This window comes from Acinonyx jubatus, chromosome B1 (assembly GCF_027475565.1).
Source record: "Acinonyx jubatus isolate Ajub_Pintada_27869175 chromosome B1, VMU_Ajub_asm_v1.0, whole genome shotgun sequence".
In the NCBI taxonomy this organism is placed as follows: Eukaryota; Metazoa; Chordata; class Mammalia; order Carnivora; family Felidae; genus Acinonyx; species Acinonyx jubatus.
The window spans coordinates 142999689-143022598 of NC_069382.1; the positions used below are offsets into that span (position 1 = coordinate 142999689).

The window sequence follows — 22910 nt, forward strand, 5'->3', positions numbered from 1 at the left end:
CCCCATGTCCCTTGGAGCTGTGTACCATTGAGCCAAAGATTCTGATGGAATGAGTGAATCTTGATTGTTTAATTTTGTTATCAAGTTGACACATGACATCAGTCTTTGAGAAATAACTTGATGATTTTGTTGTTTATTGCTTGCTACAATAACAGGATTTCAGGTAAAGGTTACAGAAGAATCGTTTCATTGTGTTCTTCTCAGAAAGTAAAATCCACCACAGGGCAGATAGGAAGCAGGTCAAGTCGGTGTTCCTCTTTTCCCCACAACCTGGGAAGAAAAAATAGCATCTTATGCGGCACAAGAATGTGAAATAGTGTAACTTGGGCGATGGGAAGTGCTGTGCGCAGTAGAGCACCCAGGTGGCTCAGGCAGTTAAGCATCCACCTTCAACTCAGGTCATGATCTCGCAGTCTGTGAGTTCGAGCCCCGCGTCGGGCTCTGTGCTGACAGCTCAGAGCCTGGGGCCTGCTTCGTTTTCTGTGTCTCCCTCTCTCTGTGCCCCTACCCCGCTTGTGCTCTGACTCTCTGTCTCGCAAAAATAAACACACATTAACAATTTTTTTAAATAAATAAATAAATAAATAAACTGTGCGTGGTAACTATGTTGTGCTTCTTGTAAATCCAAACCTACTTTCTGTCCAGGTCTCTCTTCCCCGACACTTGAACATCATTTTGTTCCTGAAGTTTGTGTATGAGTCTTACATAAACTGCGGAGGAGAGGGCATCCTTTACATATCTTTGTGAAATCACAAATATATCGCTTTGCATTTATGTACATGCTGTTGCAGTAAGACTCATAGAACGGGTTTACTGAGGGGGCGTCTGGGTGGCTCAGTCAGGTAAGTCTCAGACTCTTGATTTCAGCTCAGGTCATGATCTCACGGTTTGTGAGTTTGAGCCCCATGTCAGGCCCTGCACTGACAGTGTGGAGCCTGCTTGGGATCCTCTCTCTCTCTGCCTATCTCTCTGCCCGTCCCCCACCTTCTCTCTCTCTCTCTCTCTCTCTCTCTCAGCCCTGTCTGCCCATCCTAACCCCTCCTCTTGTCAATATTCAGAGTTTCAATCGCCTCTCTGTTCTGGTCCAGACAGCAGATTGTGGTGGGAAAAAGGCGGAAGAGAAAGAAGAAAGGCTACTCAGAAAGCTTGAACAGTGAGAGAAGGTGCCACCACAAACACACCCAGAGAGACATTAGAGGATGAAGGTGGGGTTTGAGGTCCAAGGCACATGCGACGAACCAGAAATAGACACTGAAGCATGAGAAGGGAGAAGCCCCGGTGGACCAAACCGGCTACAAATACATTTGGCATTTGACTGAAATAAGCAGGTATTACCTTCGGCGGGTTTTACTTTGTATTTCTCAAGCAGCCTAGCATTTGGCTGCCACTTTGGGGCCCTGAGAGGTGGGAAAAAGAAACAAAAACACATAGAAAAATTTAAGACATTATTATTTAAATTTGGAGAAGCATGTCCCCTTGAATTTTGAGAAGAAAAACGAAAGCTATACAGGGAGACAATGAACACCATTTCTTCAAGTGCCTTTTATGAACTGCCAGTGAATTCATCCCTCCCTTTCTATGGCCTCAATGTACACACTCACTCAAGTAAATGCCAGCTGTTAAGAACCTCTGATTACGTTAAACCTATTTTTTAAGCTAACGATTTGCACCACGCACACACACAACATTCCCACAGACTAAGCACCCATTTGGACAAAGTAGAGGGCTGTCGAAAGCTGCGTGTGAGTCCGTGTCTGTGAGGATGCAGGAAGGGCACAAGTGGTGCCAGTTGTGTGTGCGCGCGTGAATTGTGAGTCTAGGGTGAAGTGGGAATTGCCGGGAAAGAAATAGTGAGAAAGGAAGTTGGAAATCTGTGAAGAGACACTTCTAAGCAGCCATCCATTGGGGCTGGTATTCACAGGTACCTGAGAATCCTGGAACACAGCAAGTTGGTGAGAGACTCCAGTCACTAGAGGGAGGACGAGCAAGGAGCACTTCTACTCTCTTCCCCCTCACTACATTCACCCCCCAGCTCCTCACTTCACACACATGTATTGCCAGTGGAGGGGTTCCTGGGATAAGGGGTCCCAGGAAGGTGAGACAGCCACCCCCTGAGAGAATTCACATACTAATACCCTTACTGCTCCCCTCCCTTCAGAGCTGATGATGATTTCCTTTGCAAGTCAGTTTGGCTATCTGTCTTGTTTAGCTGATGCCTGATGGAAAACAGAAGAGTAAGGGCCAATGGTATAAATTCAAGGATAATTATTACCATCCTCATTTATAGTTGATGAACTACGGTTTGGTTTAAGTTACATGACCAGGACTACTGGAATTAGAACCCAGGTTCTCCTGACATCTTTTCTTACACCATGTTGTCACCAAGGAGACAGTGCCAAAGTCCTTCCACAGAGACATCTGCATGTTAGCCTTGTGGGAACTGTGCCCTCAGGCCTCAGAGACAGAGGAAGCAAGGTCCCATTGGGAGTTCCATTTTATTTTATTTGACCATGAATACCAGCTGAATTTCAATGAAAAAGAAATAGGACTACCTCTTCATTAAAGCAAGCTTCAGGCCCCTCTGCTTGGCAACACTTGACCACCACATTAGTGAAATCTGTAAGCAATGACCGCAGCTCTGCATCTGGAAGCTCAGGCTTTAGCTTCACTACATTGACAAGAAACCTGTGACCCAAAGATGTCAAATAGAATTCATTAAAGATTTCTTTCTTAAGCTCTCCTTCTCCTAAATGCTTGTCACAGTATCACATGTCTTGGGGGTCTTGATTTGGATGAATATAAGAAGTTAAGATATTCCACTTTGAAGGGATTTTCTGAAACTTTCCCGCTCAACTTATGGGATGGATTTCATGGTAACATTCTTTGGAAGGTTATGTAATTATAAACAAAATGATATCAAATGTAAACATATATTAGGTCTTCATTATGCACAGAATTGTAGATTACGTGATTACTTTTGATCTTTCTAGAAAATCCATTCTCAAAACAACCTTTATTCCCTCTTTCTCAGTAGCTGAATGTTGTTTCCACTCAACTTGATAGAGACACTACCTAATTCCTTCCCCCTCCCTGAAAAAACCTTATTCTTTAGCATTTATAACACTGTGCGAGAAAACAAAACTAACACTCTTGTCCCTTTTGGGCCTCTCCTTTTTTCAAACATTAAGCAAGATTCTTGAGGCAAACATCTATGCCGTTCCCTCAAGAAAGTCCAGTTCATTATGAACTTGCCCATGAGCTTTTATGCTGGCTGCCCTAACTCACCTTTGCAAATCGTAGTGTATTAGACACTCCAAGTCTAGCAAAAGAAAACATTAGCTAGGTTTTGACTTATAAGCAATGGCAATAAATATGCTCCAGTGTTTTTCTGAATGGGAGAGATTGGACAATTTGAGGCAAGGGATAGGATTATAACACCAAAATCACATATGCATTAATAGTACACCTTCCCATTAATACATTATGTGCCTTCAGGCTGAAGAAAAGAGGAATGGAAGAGAATGCTTATACCTGTCTTTCTTTCTCTGGAGCTCCTCCTTATGAGCCTGACATAAGTCTGTGTGAAAGGTAAATAAACCTTGAAAGGTAGATGGAGGCACATATGCTTTATCAGCTTCCAAGCCTTCAAAGCAGGACCTTCTGAAGGCAAAGTTGGTTTTGCAACAGTGGTCCACATCGGGGTTGATGTTCCGATTTTCATTTATTCCACATAACTCTCCAAGAACTAAATCCATCTGTGCCAACGAATGATGGAATTCAAATATAACTTTAAAACTTGAATAGTTTTGAAATACGGTTAGATAAATCGTTAGATTGTCCTAAGGTGATGATTAACTGTACTCAGAAAAACCCATGCACTTATAAACATAACACTACATGCGAAGCAAAGTAGAAGCTTGCATTATGATAAAGTTTCAAGCCATTGTAATTCAAATGCTTATAGGTTAATTTCTTGTTAGCATATATACAAATCTGTAATTGTGAACAAAGAGCTGCAAAACAGCCAACTGAAAATGACAGCCAAACACTGTGGCCCTTAGATTTATTCTCTTCCTCGGATGTTTCCCAGAGTAGTCTCCATCCCAACCCTAAAGAGATACACCCAAGTTGTGATTGGGCAGGAAGCATCAAGTCTCTTACCGACACTGTGGGGCAAGACTGAATTTGTAACTTTACTTAAAATTATAAAGCTTCTTATATTGTTCTGAAGCAATGTCATTATTCCTGCCTTTTGCCCTAACAAATTACACATAAGAAATTAGTAATAAGAAGAAGTAAGAGAGATGATTTGGAGAACCCCAAGAAAATATTTAAAACATTCTCTTGCTTCTTAGGATTGTGATGCAGTGAGCCTCCCCAAAGAACTTTGACATTCCTTGCTTAACAATGTTGAAACAATGAAGAAAGGTAGATAACAGCCTAATGGTTATAAATCAATTAGTGCAGCAGATTTCTTTTCTTCCTTTTGTTTTTTTTTTTTTAGGAATAATTAGGTACACGTGCCACGCTTACCAAATTATCAACGCAGGCAAACTCTTCACTCAGTGTGCAGCAGGTGGTCAAAGCTGTCACCATTTCCTTGCCAAGAAAGGTCAGTTCTTCAGTGGAGAGCTGGGGGGCTATCTTTGTGAGTTTGATAAGGTAGCTGAAAGAACAGTTGTCTAATTGGTTCTAAACAAAACCGAATACCCGTTTTCCCTTGTCTAGCTACTTGAAACCCTAACTCTTCAAGTCTAGGGACAACCAATGTAAGGGCAATGTGAACCACAGCTCTCCCATAAAATGATAGATAACTGTCTCTTTACTCCCTCTTTTCCCACACTCTGCATTTTTGGCTTCCTTATAATTTCATGGTATTCTCAGAAAGTCTCAGATTTGCCCATCCTGTCTTACCTGTGGGTATAGGAGCTCCCTGAAAGCAAATACTTTGGCTAGTGTGTAAAATACTGCTTGAAATCTGCATGATTAGTAAACATTTTAAAGGGAGAATTTAATAGATATATGTTGGAAAGGGTAATCAGAGATGAAGGAAACTAATATCTTTAATGGGCTGAGTTTGACTTCTCTTCACTGAAGCGACAGTGAAATCGTATTTTCTAAACTGTTTTGATTTGAAGATGCTTGGTTTAAATGCACACTATATTCGTCTGGTAATTAATTCAGAAAATCCAGAATAAACTGTGTATTGCTCACAAATACTAACAAGGACACTAAAAAAATAAATATTAAAATGTTAAGCGAAACCAGAATTATTTCCGTAAACTTGGTAAGGCGGGCTCAAATTCTGGGCAAACCATCTTTGCCTGGGAAATTGTAACAATCTGAAGTTCACTGTCTCTCCTGCCCTCCCAAATAGGTCAGAATCCAGAGATTCTATTTTGGGATTGAGAAAAGCAAGACCAAGCAAAAACTAAAGTACTATAGGATCAATTTTCTAAAATCCTGTATTTTTTTAAAAAAATTTTTGTAATATTTATTTATTTTTGAGAGAGAGAGAGAGAGAAACAGAGTGTGAGCAGGGGAGACAGAGAGAGAGAGAGAGGGAGACACAGAATCCCAAGCAGGCTCTAGGCTCTGAGCTGTCAGCACAGAGCCCAACCCTGGACTTACACCCGCGAACTGCGAGATCATGACCTGAGCCAAAGTTGGACACTTGATGGACTGAGCCACCCAGGCGCCCCATAGAATCCTGTATTTCTTTAACTTCTAGCGTCATTCCTGGTAAAGGCTTACTATGACAGCTCAATATGCATTCTTGACTTTTGTGTTTTTATTCTTTCCCAGTTTATGAACTTGCTATAACTGAAAGACTGAGTTGAATTTTTGAAACTTTGTGGCACTCTTTATTTTATCCTGGTCACAAGTGCCAACCTACTTGTAAGCAAGCAACTTACTAGTATTTCAAGTCCTCTTTCCCCAAATTCTGGGAACGTTCACATTCTCGTTGTACTATCTTGAGGCTTTTCTCAGTTGTCTCGTTGAATCTGTGTTCCTAAAAATAAGAACAATCATATTCAGGAACATTTTATCTAAAATGTAAACACAAGCTTCGTGTCAACTTGACAAATAGCTTTTTTTATTTGCATAGTATTTTCAAACTATCATTACCACTCATTGCTCACTAAATTGAGAGTAGTTTTTTTTTAATCCATGTGTGTCAGTACTGAAATCTTCTCAGCTATAAACACAGATATGGTTTACGCTAAAATTTGAAATCTGCAAATTTTTCGTCATCATGTACAGTTTTTAGAGCTTCCCAGTTTACAAAGTATAATTCAAATCTTATGTTGACAATGAGCGTAACTGATTATCACTTTCAACTGGCCAGAGCAAGCTCTCATTTTTACATAAAGGAAATTAGCCTCTTATGAAGTCAAATGACTTGCCTTAGAATGACCCAGCTACTGAGTGTGGCTACAGAACATTTTACATCACATTTATCTTTATTTTATACCCTCCTTTCCATCATTTAGAATTGGAACTTTAAAACTCCAACAATTGTCTTCAATATTTGACAAACTCTATCTCGTGCAGCATAAAATTGGATATCTACTGAGTGGCCAGACAGAAAACTACACACCAGTGGATGGATGCTGTGGGACAAATTGTGCCTCCATATGAAAAAAACCCCAGAATTTTCTAGCACTATGATTCATTCATTCGAAGGTCAGGAACAGACTTTCTCGTTAGGGACAAAGCTAGACTGGAAGTCAAGCCTTCTTGTTTCATGGCTCAAATATGAATGGGTGTAAGGTGGCTTTTATGGCAGGTGGAAGCAATTTTTTAAATAAGGCAAAAAAGCAGCACGTATCAAATGAATGAGAAACGAATTCAAAATGTCAAATAATTAATTTCTGTAATACATAAGGGATGACTATGAATTGATACTAAAACACACTAATTTCAACAGGAAAATGGATAATGGGCACGAATAACTTGTTCACAAGAAATTTATAACTGCAATAGCTAAAATCAGATGGGAAAGACCTAATTTCATTTAAAAATCAAATAAATGCTTAAAACACAGTCACTATTTTTTTTAAATCTAGCAAAGTTAATTTCCATGTGCAGTGATGGTGACAATGAGGGTTTGGGAGATTGGCGGGGAGGGGGTGAAGTGAGTATTGTCAAGCACTGTTGTAGGACTGTATGCTGATAAAACTTTCTAGAAAGTAACTTGACCGTTTGGATCAAATGTGTTTTTTTTAAGTCTATATATTTTGACCTAATAATTTCCCTTCCGATAATCTAACTTAGGACAAGAGTCATAAATATTAATAAAGATGAATGAAATGAGATACTCACTTCAGGGGCACTTACAAAATTTAAAACCTAGTCAAATGTTTAAAACATCCACTACACGGTAGGAGGTCAGTTGAATAAATTACTATGATGAAATTCCATCATTTAAAATAAAGTATATTTTGAAGTCCTTTTAATGACCTAACAAATTTGCTGTGATAGTGACTAAAAAATAGACACAAATATTTTTCTTTTTTAAAAAATGTATTTATTTTTTGGGGAGAGCGCAAGTGGGGGAGGGACAGAGAGAGCAGGACAGAGGATCCGAAGTAGGCTCTGTTCTGACAGGCTGACAACAGGGAGCCCCATGTGGGGCTTGAACTCATGAACCCCAAGATCATGACCTGAGCTGAAGTTGGACGCTCAAATGACTGAGCTACCCAGGCGCCCTAGATGCAAACATTTCTTAAGAAAGTACTATTCCAATCTTTTTTTTTTTAATTTTTTTTTTTTTTTTTTTTAGCGTTTGTTTATTTTTGAGACAGAAAGAGACAGCGTGAACAGGGGAGGGGCAGAGAGAGGGGGAGACACAGAATCCGAAACAGGCTCCAGGCTCTGAGTGGTCAGCACAGAGCCCAACGCGGGGTTCGAACCCACAGACCGCGAGATCATGACCTGAGCGGGAGTCGGACGCTTAACCGACTGAGCCACCCAGGCGCCCCTCCAATCTTATTTTTAAACGTGCACACACATATATGCATGTTTGCATAGAAAAGATGAAAGAAAATGCTAATTATAGATATTTCTCAGTGACAGTATCACAGTTTTTATATTTTGTCTTTGTAACTTTGGGGATTTTCCTAATAATCGTCAATAATCATTTATTACTTTTACAATCATAAAAAAATCCAATATGGCTTAATAAAATGCAGAATACATAAATAAAGATATAAGTGTAAAATATTTAATGGGAAGATCTTTTTTGCATTAATACCCAGAATTAGTAGTTCAAAGCGTTGTGCAGAAACCTAACATGATGTCAATCTTCCCAATGATCGTCCTTCACTGAGTTTAAAGTAGACTCAGATGGGGTGCCTGGGTGGCTCAGTCGGTTAAGTGTCTGACTTCGACTCAGCTCATAATCTCACAGTTCATGAGTTCAAGTCCTGCGACAGGCTCTCTGCTGACAGCTCAGAGCCTGGAGCCTGCTTTGGATTCTGTGTCTCCCTCTCTCTGCCCATCCCCCTGCTTGTGCTCTGTTTCTGTCTCTCAAAAAAAAATAAACATAAAAAAAAAAATTAAAGTAGACTCAGATTGGTCAAGCACATTTCTACCCCCTAAACTAGAGTAAAACTTTGATTCAGTTTTGAAGTGTTTGTTGTTTGGCTTTGTTTTGTTTAGTTCTGTGAGCCCAGAACAGTAGAACCTACCGCGTGGCGGTAACAGTCTGGAGGGTTTTCTGTGTGACAACACTCTTTCAGAAGATCCTCGTACACGTTAGCGATTCTTAAAAGCTCTGGTGTAGACAGTTCCGGATGTCTCCTTGAGTATTCATAGAGAAACCTGTGATGTGTAAAATAATTTGAACATTAGAACTTAGAGAAAAAACAAAATACCAAATCCTGCCATCTTTTAAGCTAGTCAGATCTTGTAATACTGAGTCTGCTCTCAGATGCTAACTTCTTCCTCAGGTTTGCTCAGGCAGTGATTTAAGAGGGTATTTTGACTACGGGAGATCTATTTTGCAAAATTCTCTTCTGTAGCATGTTCTCCACTAACTGTTTTCACTTGAGAGAATAGAAGGATTAGAGTTATTCAGAGTTAATTATAAAATGATTTAATCCATAAAACATCAGAAATAGTGTATCATGCCACCAATACTTTAGAAAATACATGTGGGGTAGAATTCTGTTGGAAAATACATTCAGACCTCCAACTTGAGATGGTGGAAATATGGCTTGCTCCCCACTCCAGGGCCACCTCGGTGAGAGACTGGGAAACAGCTTTGCCCATTACTTCATCCTGTCACTTGTCAAATATGGGAGTAAACACCCCTCTAGCGCTAAGTCGTTGGCAATGGTTTCCGTGACCCCAATGAGAGGCTCCGAGGGGATAGGCAGTGTGATTTGGGGAGAAATGGGAAAGCGAGAGGAAAGAGGCTAACACTTATTAAGCCCTTAGTAGGTGCTAGCACTGGCTCAAGCTCTGGGCATAAGAGATAAAGAAACGCTTCCTAGCTGCTGGAAACACTTTTCTCGTTTAACTTCACTAAGTCCTCAAGATAAGTACTATTTTATAACTGAGGAAAAGTCTCAGATGGGGTAAGTACCTTGCTATTAATGGAAGTGCAACATTTGAACCTATGTTTCATAGGATGCCTACTTCATTCTTTTTCCAAACCAAGTTGACTCTCTGCAGGAGAGGGGTACCTTCTCTAAGCACCTCACCTGTGCTATTTACAATCTTCGTCATAAAAAAAATCTTATCTGTTCATTCAGAGTAAGTTAAAATGGCTTTCTATGCTTTGTGAGAGCAACATCTCACAAAAGTTTCTCAATTCCAGGCAACTCCTTATATCTCTTTCTGTTTCGCAGCTTTTGATTTCCTTGATTAATCTTGGTCTTTCTGACATCGTCTCTCCTGCTTCTCCATCCACCTTCTCAACCTTATTTGTGGAATATATTCCCAGACCCTAAAGCAACAGTGTTTAACCTTCAGAGAATCGAGGACTCCTTCCTTTTAATATCTGATGTAAGCCAGGACCCTTCTCCAGGAATAAAACCACACCTAAAAAAACACCCAACCAAAATGCTGCAAACAAAAACTCCTAGAAGCCTACCCTTGAGGCAGATCCATTGAGGTCTTGTGCCAAATGTTTACATCCAGAAAGACTACTCCTTACAACTCTGTTTCTGGCTCAGCGTGCTCACTGTTGCTCTGTGATTTCTCCTCAAACACTATGTTGGATGATGATGATGATGATGATGATGATGCAAAACTTGCTTCCACTTGGTGAGCACATGTGTCAGGACAAGTGAAACTACCTCTATCATTTTGTTAAGTTTAATTTGAGTTAATACACTCATGAGAAGCAATAGAGCACAGTGCTTATAAGAAAAGGAGTCTGGAGCCAGACGGCTCGCCTTTGAGTCCTGGCTCCACCCCGTAATATCTGTGTGACTTGGGAGCAAGTTACTTCACTTCTGTGCTTCAGTCTCCTTACCTGTAAGATGAGGATGGTAAAAGTGTTCTAACCATAAAGGGTTGTTCTGAAAATTAAATTGGTTAGTAGATGAGAAGCACTTAAAATTTGATAAGTTTTCCATAATCTGTATCTTCCAGAGCTCTGGGTTCATATATAAAATTGTCTCATGATATTTGAGATAATATGGATGGGCCTGGAAGGTATTATGCTAAAGTAGTGAGACTGCAAAAGACAAATATATATGAGTGGAAAAAAAAATAAAGCAAAACTAAAAACAAGTGAATAAACAAAAACAGCAGAATCAGACCTATAAATACACAGAACAAACTGATGGCTGCTGGGGGGGGGGGTGATGGGCAAGATAAGTAAAGGGAAGTGGGAGATGCAGAGTTCCAGTTATGGGATAAATAAATCATGGGAATAAAAGACTCAGCATAGGGAATATAGTCACTGGTCTTGTAACAGTGACATATGGGGTCAGATGATAACTGCACTTGGTGATGAAGCTAGCATAACGTATAAACTTGTCAAATCACTATGCTGTACATTTGAAATTAATGAGAAGTTGTGTGTCAACTATGCTAAAAAAAATTGTCTTGTGACCTTCCTAATTACTTACTCTACAGATAGCTCAAAGTCAGTGCAGTCAGATCCAAACATATTCTCTTTCCCACAGAACCTTCAACCCATACTTCCCATCTCATTGAATCTGAAAACTACTTACCCAACCACCTAAGCCCCAAACTGGGATTCATTCCAGATGAAGTTTCTAAAAAACAAAAGTGATTTTGTCCTTCCTTATTCTTCAGTGAAAGCCCTTTAGTGGCATCTTGTTACTTAACATGCCTGTGTGATCTGACCCCGTATACTTCTCGCTACCCTCGACTCTCACCACAAATACCCTACACAAAGCCACAAATGCACCAAGTGGTTTTAGACTTTTATCCATGATCTACCCCTTCTGTCTAGATTACCAAATTTTCTTTAAGTACCTCCTCCCTACTGAGCCTTCCCAGGTTTCTTAGGTACAATCGACCACTTCCTCCTCTGTGCCCACATTACATATTACATGGTGCTACTGAAAATAAAAGCATGTCTTGCACTCATTTATTTATAAGTCTGTCTCTTCCCCCATCACATCCCCTATTGATGAAAGCTTACCGAGGATAAAAGTCCTGTCTAACCTACTATAGTCCCTGAATTATATTTCATTACCAATAAACTTAGAATGAATGAATGAATATCCTTACATGAATTTTATATATGATGTTGTAAAACACAAAGAAGTTAACTTGTTCTAGTGATTCAACAGTACTCAAATCTAGTCCCTTTGGTTCCACGTCCACTAGTTTCCCTTTGACGGCTATGGAAAGGTATAGCATGGCAGTTCAGCCTGGAACTTCTAAAACCAGATCTCCTCAGGTCAAATCCTTACTCTGCCAGCTTTTAGCTATGAATCTTCAATAAGTTATTTCACTGCTCTGTACCTCAGTTTACTTGTCTGAAAAAAATGGGGGTAATCGTATTGGTTTTACATGACTGCTATGAGAATTAAAATAGATACTCTACATAAAGTAGTCAGCCCATTGTCTGGCACGTATCAAGCACTCAATAAATGTTAGCCATCCCTGTAATAACACAGTTGCATCTTTTTAAAGTCATGTGAAAATACTGTAATCTGTAGCCAGGATTTTTAAAAATTATGTGATGCCCAATGATTTCAATGGTTCTCATTCCTCCCACCCAAATTAGCTGAAATAGGTCAAATCATAAGTTTCTGTTTGCCTTATAAATTTCAGTATAGACTTATGTTACTCAGCCATGAAGCTCGTTTGATTAGCATCTCGTTCTTCACACACATTTTCGCTTTCAGTAAATTTTGCTTCTCTTAGAGATAAGTCCTTTGGTCTGTCATCTTTATTTGAGGAAATTATGCACTCGCCACGCTCTGGTATTTTCTTTTCACAGCACTCTTTGATTTTGCTGGAGATGGAATCTTGTTTTAAGCAAATATGGCTCATAACTTTGCTCTGTACAAAATAAGAGTGAAAAATTAATTTATTTTACTAATTTCTTCAGGGCCGGATTTTCCTTCACAATGAAATGGTTGCATGCAAAACCAACCATGAGCATGACATCTGGAGTTGTTCCATCAGATAATTTGATAATAATATTTACTTAAATTTTGTATTCATTTAGCGCACATGAAGCTTTCATATGAATGCAAGTTTTATTTCTCAAGATTTTAAATGATAATTATGAAAATAGACTCCGTTATACATTTACATTTTATTGTTAAATATTAATCTTTAAAATACTTTACTCTTATTCGTGTGATATATTGGCATTTTAAATTCTAAATGTTGTTTCTTTCCCATAAGATTTCACCTGTGTTTCAATGAAGGCCACCAAAGACATGCGACTATAATATCTATAATACTAGATGTCTTTCTTCCCTCGTGGCCTGAAACTATATTGCCAACATAAAGTAGAAACTCAATAAATATTTAAAAGGCGAATGAAAAAATGGCAAGTAAATGAACTACTGTAGCAACTACCAGATAAAGACTTCTCAAACATAAGAAGCTTTCTACTCATTGTTATCATTTTCCTATGGTTATTACTAATTGGAAACTGTTCAAATGATCAAATAGTGTACAAAACAGAAAACCTTACTGTCTCTCCTCTTTATCCCGATTATGACCCCTACATGAAATTGTGAGAATAAGAGAGAAGGTGAAGTTTTCTTATTTACACATTAGTTGGATAATCACTTTTTATTTTTTAATTTGAGAGAAAGAGAGTGCATAAGCAGGGAAGAGAGGCAGAAGAAAAGAAAGAGAGACAGAATCTTAAGGAGGTTCCATGCTTTGCACAGAGCCAGGTATGGGGCTCAATCCCAAGACCCTGGGATCATGACCTAAGCCAAAATCAAGAGTTGAGCCACCCAGGCTCTGCCAAGTTGGATAGTTTTTTAAAACTGATCTGGTCCCTAATCCCTTCTCCAGACTCTCCAGTGTGAGCCTGCACATTCTTCCTCCTCTCTGTTCCAGCTTCACATGTACTATTCTGAGTTCCATGAAATGCCAGGCCATTCCAGGTCTCTCTGACTTTACTCAAGCTGTTCCTTCTGCCCAGGATCTTCTTCTGGCAAACATTGAGGATGAGGAATGGGATGAAGCTCTGGGTTGAATTGAAATATGGAATGGGGGTTGTTGGTACCATGTCTCCAACAAACCATACAGAACCAGGAAGCCAATCTTTGCAAATATCTACACATCTCACTGAAAGCCATCACAGTTCTGGACAGCACATCTCTTAATGTCTGGAATTCACTTCTGTCTTGAATAAACTGCAGTTTAATTCCTCTTATTTCTCCATGAAGGCATTTTAAAAAGGGATATTAAGGACATAATATGATCTCTTCATTTCAGCTTCATACTTCACAGAAAACTCTTAAATTATACTCTAATTTAGTATATAATATTTAATATTATAAAACCCATACTTCCATAAACAAACAATACAAAACTAAGTAGTGAGTGAGATTGCTTTTAATTGGAGCCTGATTAAGAACAAAATAATTCTTTGGGACATCTGTTGTCCTTGCTTGAAATAAAATGTATATATCTTTATATTTTAAAATCCAAGTTAATTAATTAACATACAGTTTCACTGTGAGTTTAAAACAGTAAAACTAATTAAAAGTCACTGAGAAAAAAGTCTCATTTCAACTAAGAAGGCAGGATTATTTTTAATAAAATTGTGTTACTTTTATGTGCACTTAAACTTTTACTGAACAACTTAAACTAAGTCAATATGTTTACCAGTAAATATATTCTAAAAATCCAGACTTTTAGAAAATCACTTTGAAGAATAGTGTAATAGTTATTTCAAATTAACATATCCGCTTATTTGAAAATACTTCTCCTAAATAGCTGGAGGAAACTCAGAGGAAGCCATTCTTAAAAATACAATGGTATTTCCATTCTCTGAGTTTTACTATTTAATTTCTAATATCTCTAAAAGAAGAGTTGCAATATTTTTTTTGAAAAGTATTTTTTTAATATATACAATTTGTTGTCAAATTGGCTAACATACAGTGTGCAAAGTGTGCTCTGGTTTTTTGGGGTAGATTCCCGTGGTTCATCGCTTACATACAACACCCAGGGCTCATCCAACAAGTGCCCTCCTCAAAGCCCATCATCCATTTTCCTCTCTTCCCCCCACCCACCCCCCACATCAACCCTTAGTTTGTTTTCTGTATTTAAGAGTAGAAGAGTCACAATATTAAAGAACACTTCAGTCTGCCTTGAGTGAATGTTCACAAATTCTAAATTCCTAAAGTTTATGTCAAGGATGTTTAGCCATATAAATAGAATCTGCTGAGTAATCGAACAACAATCAATCCCATGTATTAAAAAAAAAAAAGTTTTACTTGACCTTATCTGTTGACATATCATTTTCTGTTTTATTTATTTTGTTATTATTTAACAATTTATTAACATTCTGATTTCGTTGTGGTAAAGTAGCCACAACAAACCTAGGACAACTTCAGAATTTAAAAATGGCTGCCCACGATCATTATTTACTTGGTTTTAGAAAATGTTTACCCTGCCACGGATGCACTGCACAGCATCCCCTTCACAGCATCCATCGTACTTGGAAGAAACATCTTCTAGAAGGGAGGTAAGTTCCTTAAATTCAATCTTGGGAAATTTTTGACTAAGTATAGCAACATTTCTGGAAAAAAAAATGAGGAACCACGGAAACAACTTGAACATCAAGTAAAATAAGAGAGAATTCTTTGCTGATACAGTATAAATAGCTGCAGTAAGAATTAGTACCCTTGTTTTTTCACGGATATCTTTACCAAATAGCTGTTTATATGTTGGACAGCCTGCATGATCACTTGGAAACTCCTAGGCTGATATTTCGAGTCCCGGACCAGGACTGGAATAAAAAGTTCTGCAAGATATTCCCCCTTCCATATTTTTATAGCAAAACACATTTTGTAAAGACCACCGCTTCCTGTGGCGAGCTCATGGCAGGCATAGCCCGTCACAGAACACTTTCCTGCTGATCTATTTGAGATCTCAGAATTTTTCTAAAGATATGCAACAGCACCATTACTAATTAGTGAGGATGAGCACTTGAGATAAAATTTATCCTTATAAGGCTGCCTCCTAGTCATTAGAGTCAAAGATGGATGGACGCATCACATCTAAAGCACTTGGAGGCTTTAAAACCCTGATTGGGAACTCCCAGACCAATTCAGATTTCCAACTAACCAAAGAATATCTCAGAAGTAACCTTCTTTCTCTCTGGGGTCGTCCCACCTCCCAGGTCTTCTTGCATTCTGACCTAATGTCCTGGTTCTGAGCTATCCATGTGGACTGAGACCCACCTCAACACTCCTGGAAAGGAGTAAAAATCAAAAGCCATCAACAACTTCACAAAAATGGGACACAGAGGAGAAAATATAAGTAAAGACAAGATACATATTGTAAAACTCACATAGATTCTAAGACTTGCAATCCAAATTTTATAAGTGCCCCACAGACATTTTTTTGAAAAGAAGATGATGCTTTTAAATATTGTATGACAGGTTCTGCCTGAAGGAAAAAGAGAAGATTCTATTGAAGCAAAAGCAAAATCCCACCAATCTCTTATTTCTTAACTACATGTCAATTACATTTTCCAAAATTTGCTCAGAAACAGAAAATCAATGGGATTTTTATCCTGATAAGTTTATATATCAAAAGAAATATGCATTTGTGGCACATAAAATTTAGGCCAGTCTTCCTGATGACTGAATTACACTTGATGGGAAGGTAAGCGTTGCAGTGTGCTGTGAGCTTGTCCACCTCTATTGGGATGATTAAATTTTATAGGTAGTCAAAAGAGGACATGCCCAGGATAGATGATAAAATGACACCTTTACCCTAGATATTCACTCACTAGGGCTTTCTTCCAATTTACATGGAAGACAATGCCAGAAGAAAGACCCCGGAAATAGGCAATTGTCTTTCAAGGTCTCAAGTAGTAAGAAATTTAAATCAGCAGCCAGTGGCCAAAGGGTTGAAAAACCAGTGGAAGTGGCAAGGAAATGACTGATAAATGATAAACAACCCTTTGCTATAATTTACCTTTAAGTGAGGACCTGCAGTTTGGGGTCACCCCTTACCATTTTAATGACATAAATGCAATGCTCACTTTTGTTCGAAAGCAGTTAGCTTTGTCTTGTTCTTCACAACATGTTTTAGTCATCTCCTCAAAACGAGCAGCCACAGTTAGAAGGGTAGGGGCAAAAACAAAGGGGTTCCTTCTGGAAACTTCATATATATAACTATAAAAGAAAAAAGAGAAGGAAAGGAAAAGGGAAAAACACAGAATAAAAATGAAAAAAAAGGTAGATGAGGGATGGAAAGATAGGGAAAGACACGAATATCAAGTTGTAAAACTGAAGGTAAGCCTTCAATATAAAGCAACATTATCTAGTCTCCAATAAAAGTTTTATCAATTAAGTTTCAAACTTCAAAATCAGAGTGATGGTTAGTTTTCATCCTGAACACTGAACTAAGGCTGCTGTCCTTCCTTCCTTCCTGCGGCTTCCAGATGGTCAGCGGCTCTTCCTTCCACATTCAAAGGGCAATTACTTGTGTATACTCTGAGATTTGGGGATTTTATTTACTTATGTTCAAATAAACTTATAATTTAAGTTTTGATGAGCACACCAGCTTTCCAGGAAAAAAAGTCCTCTGCTTCTGCAATTACTGTACTATTGAAAACCCATTTTTGGTAGATATCCATTGATTTAATATTTACCCTCAGTAAAAGCTGCACCTTCCCTTTAAGAAAACCATATTATTCCCTCCAGTAGCAGATTGGCACCATGCACACACTCTGTCCTAGGACTTGCCACACTGAAAAATGTATATCATTACTGAAAGAATCTTGAAAGTAGGTTGCATATCTTGTTCATATTTATACCGTGAACACTGGACACAGAATCTGACACACAACACATGTTGAATGGTTTCATCCCTCAATGAAACAAGCTATGTTCCTTTGGAAGAGGTATTGGACTTTGCCTGAGAATAGCTCTTCAATTAGATAATTCTTCTACTAAAATAAACTTACTTGTTCAGAAAAGATTCTCTGTTATTTTTATAAGTCTGGCATTTCTCTTCAGGATCCAAGGTAGGAAGAGGGGGCAGAAATCCTACATCAGCTTTCTTATGATGGAAGAAACAAAGTTTTTTTTCCAAGTCGACCTTACTGCAGCAGTGTGAAAAATTATGCTTTTGTGGAAGTCCCTCCAAAGCACATATATTTTCCAGTAAAACATCATTCTAGACAAAAAAAAGTAAAGGGCATCTTTTATTCATTGTAAAGTTTTTCAGCTTTCTGAGATGACACAATAAATACAGTGACTAATGAGTGTCACCCTTTGCGAAGGAAAGTCCAATTTTCCCAAAATTACTAGCAAAGCATTCTTACCCACACCTTTGACAGCCATCCCACACTTGGGGAAACTTTCTCTGTCTTATCCTGGGGCCCTTTAATCTCTTACTCCTTCTTTGCTGCCTACATTTCCCTTATATAACAGCTTTTTTTTTTCCTTTACTCTTAAGGTGAAAAGGCCGGAGAGTGAATGTATCGGTAAAGTATTAGCAGTAGTTGTTAGTGATAGTCTTCCAGAAATGCAGATGGTGACTCTATTTGGCAGAGGCTAAGAAAAAGGGGGTGTGATGGTAAAGCATACGTTGAAAGAGGCAGCTAAGGAGGGTACCTCCGTACTTTTGTGCACTTTGTCAGACTATTGGTTGCCCCCCTTGCCTACATACATATGGCATGGCTGCAATCTCATAGCCAAGTGCATCATAATGCAGAATTGCATCTCTGCGAGGAGAACACCTTATCCTAAATTCCAAAGTCAGGCAAACTAAAAATATAATGGGGCATAGAGCATCTCTCTTTTTATATTTCAAGCCAAAAATTCTGTTTGAAAAATAGGCTTATTTGTTTAAGAAATACAGACAATTTACTTACAGCTAATTCGGAACACTCTGGGAGTGTCATGTCAGCCAAGCATTTATCTCTATATTCTGTCATGGTTTTTACCAACATCTCCACTTCTTCGAAGGAGGCCTCCTGAATATATTGAGCAAATATGATGATGGTGCTGTAACAGTCCACAGGGTACACAATGATCACCCGAAGGATCTCCACTTCTGTCCAACAAAAACTTGTAGAAACATTAACTTGCTGAATAGTCTCAGGACATTATCAATGTCTGAGGGCCATAAATTTTATAATTTTTGACAATTCAATTGCCTCATCTGAATTTTGTGAGTAATACTGTATTTACTTTTTAAATATGGCTTTCTATTGCATTGAATTACTTTTGAGAAGCATTGACATTTCTAAAATATATCAGATAAGATCATCATAAACACCATCATCATCAGAAAGAATTTAGAGAGGGGCACCTGGGTGGTTCAGTCGGTTAAGTGTTTGACTCTTGGTTTCAGCTCAGGTCATGATTTCAAAACTTGCAAGTTCGGAGCCCCACATCAGGTTCTGTGCTGACAACTCAGAGCCTCCTTGGGATTCTCTGTCTCCCTGTCTGTCCCTCCTCACCCCCCCCCCACCCCCCACTCTGTGTCTCTCAAAAATAAATAAATAAAATTTAAAAAAATAGTTTAGAGAAACTCACATATATCCAACATTCTCCTCTATAAATTTCTGAGTAATACTGACATCATCTGAAAAGCAACAATATTTAGGTTATTATGTACCCTGGTATTTAAACATTTTCCCACCAAATAACTGCATGATATCTAAATTTATAAAGTATAAAAGGGAAAACTCATTGTAGAAAATAATTTGGCATACTTCACAAGGAGAAAAGTCATATGAACCAAATATGAGATCTTTATCACAGCTTACTACATACTCCAGACATATCCATTAAGTTGAATTGACTTGACATAATTTCAAATCTGGGTCCAGCCTTCGGATTTGCCATTGACGGCTCCTCAGCCACAAATGCCAAATCCAAGCACCATGTCCATGCTAAGTGTCTATCATGTATGACTAGAAGAGTCATATGAAGGTTAAATGATATGTGATGTAATGCTTCCACAGGGCCTAACAAAAGATATCATAGTGTGCTAGTAGTTAATATAGTTTATAATGCTAGCGAGACACAGATATTTAGATCATCTCTGGACCAATCTAAAATCATCGATTCCCTCCCAAGGAACACACTTATATTTGTCCACATAGCCTATTTTTATAGAGTCCTTACTTTTGCAAGGTATTGTGCTGGACACTATGAGGCAATCAGTAATAATTAAGACATCTCCCCTGGACCTCAGGTTTCTAAGTACTCACTGTGCACGTGACTTATGAACATGACTATAATCCAGTTGAGAATGTACATGATATTCTAAAGTAATGTGGGTAAGTATATGACAAGAATGCTTTATGATCCCTGGGTGAGAAACCAGAAAAGGATTATAGGAAGAGTGGCATATGAGTTGAGTCTGAAAAAATGCACCAGAAATGCACCAGAAAAGGATTATAGGAAGAGTGGCATATGAGTTGAGTCTGAAAAAATGCACATAGCAGTGAAATGAGGATGCTCTTCTCTCTGTGTGGAGAAAATGATGAGTAAAATTACAAAGATAAGAGATTTTGAGATATATGTGGGGAAAGTAAATTAATTTACTTTCATGAAAGAGTGGGTCATCAAGAACAAAAACTACGATAGAAAGGACTTGGATCCATATTTTGGAGGTCTTGCATATAAAGCCTAGGAGTTTGGGCTTCAATTAGAAGCTATGAAGATCCGTTAAAAATGTCTATATAGAATAGTAACGTGATTATTCTTTTTTTAAATTGAGGTATAATTAACATACAGTGCTGTATTCGTTTCAGTTGTACAGCATACTGATTAGACAATTCTATATACTACTCAACGTTTACCACAATAAATGTAGTCACCATCTGTCACCCATAAAACATTATTGCAATATTAGTGACTGTATTCCTTATGTTGTGCTTGTCATCTCCATGACGTATTTATTTACTTTATAACTGGAAGTTTGCACTTCTTAATCCCATTTATTTATTTCACCCACCTTCCTTTGACAACCACCAGTTTGTTTTCTGTATTTAGGGTCTGGGTTTTCTGCTTGTTTGTTCGTTTTCTATTTTAGATTCTACGTATAAGTGAAATCATATGGTATTTGTCTTTCTCAGTCTGACTAATTTCACAAAGCATAATACCCTCTAGGTCCATCCATGCTGTCACAAACGGCGAGATCTTATTAATTTTTTTTATGGCTGAGTAACATTCTGTTGTATGTATTTATACCACATCTTCTTTATACATTCATTTATTGATGGACACTTGGATTGCTTTTATATGTTGGCTATTGCAAATAATGCTGCAATAAACATAGGGGTACATATCCTTCAAATAAGTGTTGTCATTTTCATTGGGTAAATACCCAGTAGAGGCATTACTGGTTCATGGCACTTCTAGTTTTAATTTTTTGAGGAACCCGCATACTGTTTTCCACAGTGGCTGCACCATTTTATATTCCCACCAACAGTGCACAAGTGTTCATTTTTCTCCACATCCTCACCAGCACTTGTTATTTTTTGTCTAATTTATATGCAACCACCAAAGACCCACAGAGACGCAAACCATCAATAAGATAAACAGCAACTTACTGAACGGGAGAAAATATTTGCAAATATTATATTCAGTAAGGAGTTACTATTCAAAATATATAAAGAACTTAAACAAGTCAATACCAAAAAGCAAACAAACAAACAAACAAAACTCAATCCAAGTAAAAAAAAAGGGGGAAGAGGATCTGAATAGACATTTTTGGAAAGAAGACATAGAAGTGGCCAACAGACATACAAAAAGAAGTTCAACATCACTAATCATCAGGGAAATGCAAATCAAAACCACAATGAAGTATCGCTTAATATGTCATTTCTATATGTTAAGACATACCAGCCATGTAGTAGTATATATAATGTTCAGGGAATTAGAAATAGACACGGTACCTGACAAATAGAAAGTGACAAGAACTATTTGTAAATTAGATGGATGGAAGAATGAATGGATACAACACAGAAAAAGCAAGACCCACGAGCCCATTAAAAACTTTTGTAATTGTTCTATTGAGAAATTAGCAAGACATGAATTTTGTTAAGAGTAATGGAAATGCAAAAGAGAACGTCGATGCAAAAGATATTGAAGAAGATATTGAAGAGACAGAAATCAACAGGATTTTTGAAGAAGTCTTTAAAAAGAGCAAAGGAGACGAACTCAGGAATGACCATTCTTCAATCCTGTGACTGGTCTCGTCCCCCCCTACAGTATGTAGGGGGGACGAAAGTAAGACACAATCCACATTTTTCAGGGCCAATGCAATGCTTCTGGCACCCTTGTGCAAGTTACAAAAAAGTCCTTTCTCCTTGCCCCAGGGATTTAAAAAGACACATTTTCTCAAGAAATGAAGTTCAAAATGTTTCCCCTTTGGGGAGAAAAAGTATGTCACCCTTCCCTGCAAACTGACACTGTGTTGGCCAGGTTTATGGGTATGTACAGACTTGAGGATATTTATAAACTGTACAGTTAGTTGGAAGAAGCTGTGTTCTGCATGCCCTAAAGGTGTTTATCACCTAGTTGGGAGATATGTTGGACACCCAAAGATTATTGAAAAATCCCAATTCATACTTGATGTTCCACTCTTATCATACATGATATACGTTTTCAAGCAATACTAATATTTTCAAATCCAAATTACATATTTCAGCAACACTTTCTATACTGCCATAAAGCTGGTGTCCATTTCCCGAGTGTGATTACTACCATCTCTGTCTAAAAATTGGGTAATATGGCCACAAAAATACAAAATCTGGGAAAGTTAGTTCAGGATATCTGACCAGTACATATAAACTCATGGCGGGGGGGGGGGGGAGGGTGAAAAATTAAATGGAAATGAAACAAGGTAAGAAAATAAGAAATTATCCCAACTAGTTATTCCTTAGCTAAGATACAATTAAATTTCTTACCTACATCTTGAGGCTTTGTGGACAGGGTTAGGGATTCAGTCAAAAAGAACAAGAAAATAACAAAACCTGTAAGTTTTAACTGTTTCATTTTCTTTTTTTTTTTTTTTAGAAATCACATTCACAAAAGAAAGTAATGTAACTGAGGAAGATCAAGTTTTTATATTATTCTTTGACACTATTAGTAAAAAAGTAACCTGTTTAACCTATTTCTCATATACCTCACGTTTGATTTTTATTTGATCACACTGCAGATTTTTTTGCTAATTATTAACTAGGAAAAATTATCTCTGTGTTTTACTGGAAAAATCTATTGAGTTAGAAAAAAAAGTCCACA

At 38.0% G+C, this 22910-nt stretch overlaps 1 protein-coding gene across 1 annotated transcript; it reads right to left on the reverse strand.

The window, feature by feature from the left end:
• Positions 1 to 113: 113 nt before the first annotated feature.
• AFM (afamin) lies at positions 114 to 22736 on the reverse strand. The gene is made up of 15 exons (XM_015080012.3): positions 22577 to 22736; positions 19191 to 19239; positions 18524 to 18656; positions 17612 to 17823; positions 16685 to 16817; positions 15986 to 16083; positions 15082 to 15211; positions 12284 to 12498; positions 8694 to 8826; positions 5916 to 6013; positions 4534 to 4666; positions 3532 to 3755; positions 2553 to 2685; positions 1336 to 1397; positions 114 to 270 (listed from the first exon to the last, which is right to left on the reverse strand). The coding sequence occupies exons 1-14, from the start codon at positions 22662 to 22664 to the stop codon at positions 1371 to 1373; spliced, it is 1806 nt and encodes a 601-aa protein (XP_014935498.2). The 5' UTR covers positions 22665 to 22736; the 3' UTR covers positions 114 to 270; positions 1336 to 1370.
• Between the last annotated feature and the right edge of the window lie 174 nt (positions 22737 to 22910).

Excerpts from the sequence above, each read along its gene's own strand:
- AFM (XM_015080012.3), bottom strand. The coding sequence starts at position 22,664 with ATGAAACAGTTAAAACTTACAGGTTTTGTTATTTTCTTGTTCTTTTTG. Across the intron at positions 12,499-15,081 it reads TGCAGTGCATCCGTGGCAGG|AGCAAAGTTATGAGCCATAT; the intron begins GTAAACATTTTC and ends TATTTTGTACAG. Across the intron at positions 3,756-4,533 it reads TTGCCTGCGTTGATAATTTG|ATGGATTTAGTTCTTGGAGA; the intron begins GTAAGCGTGGCA and ends TCGTTGGCACAG.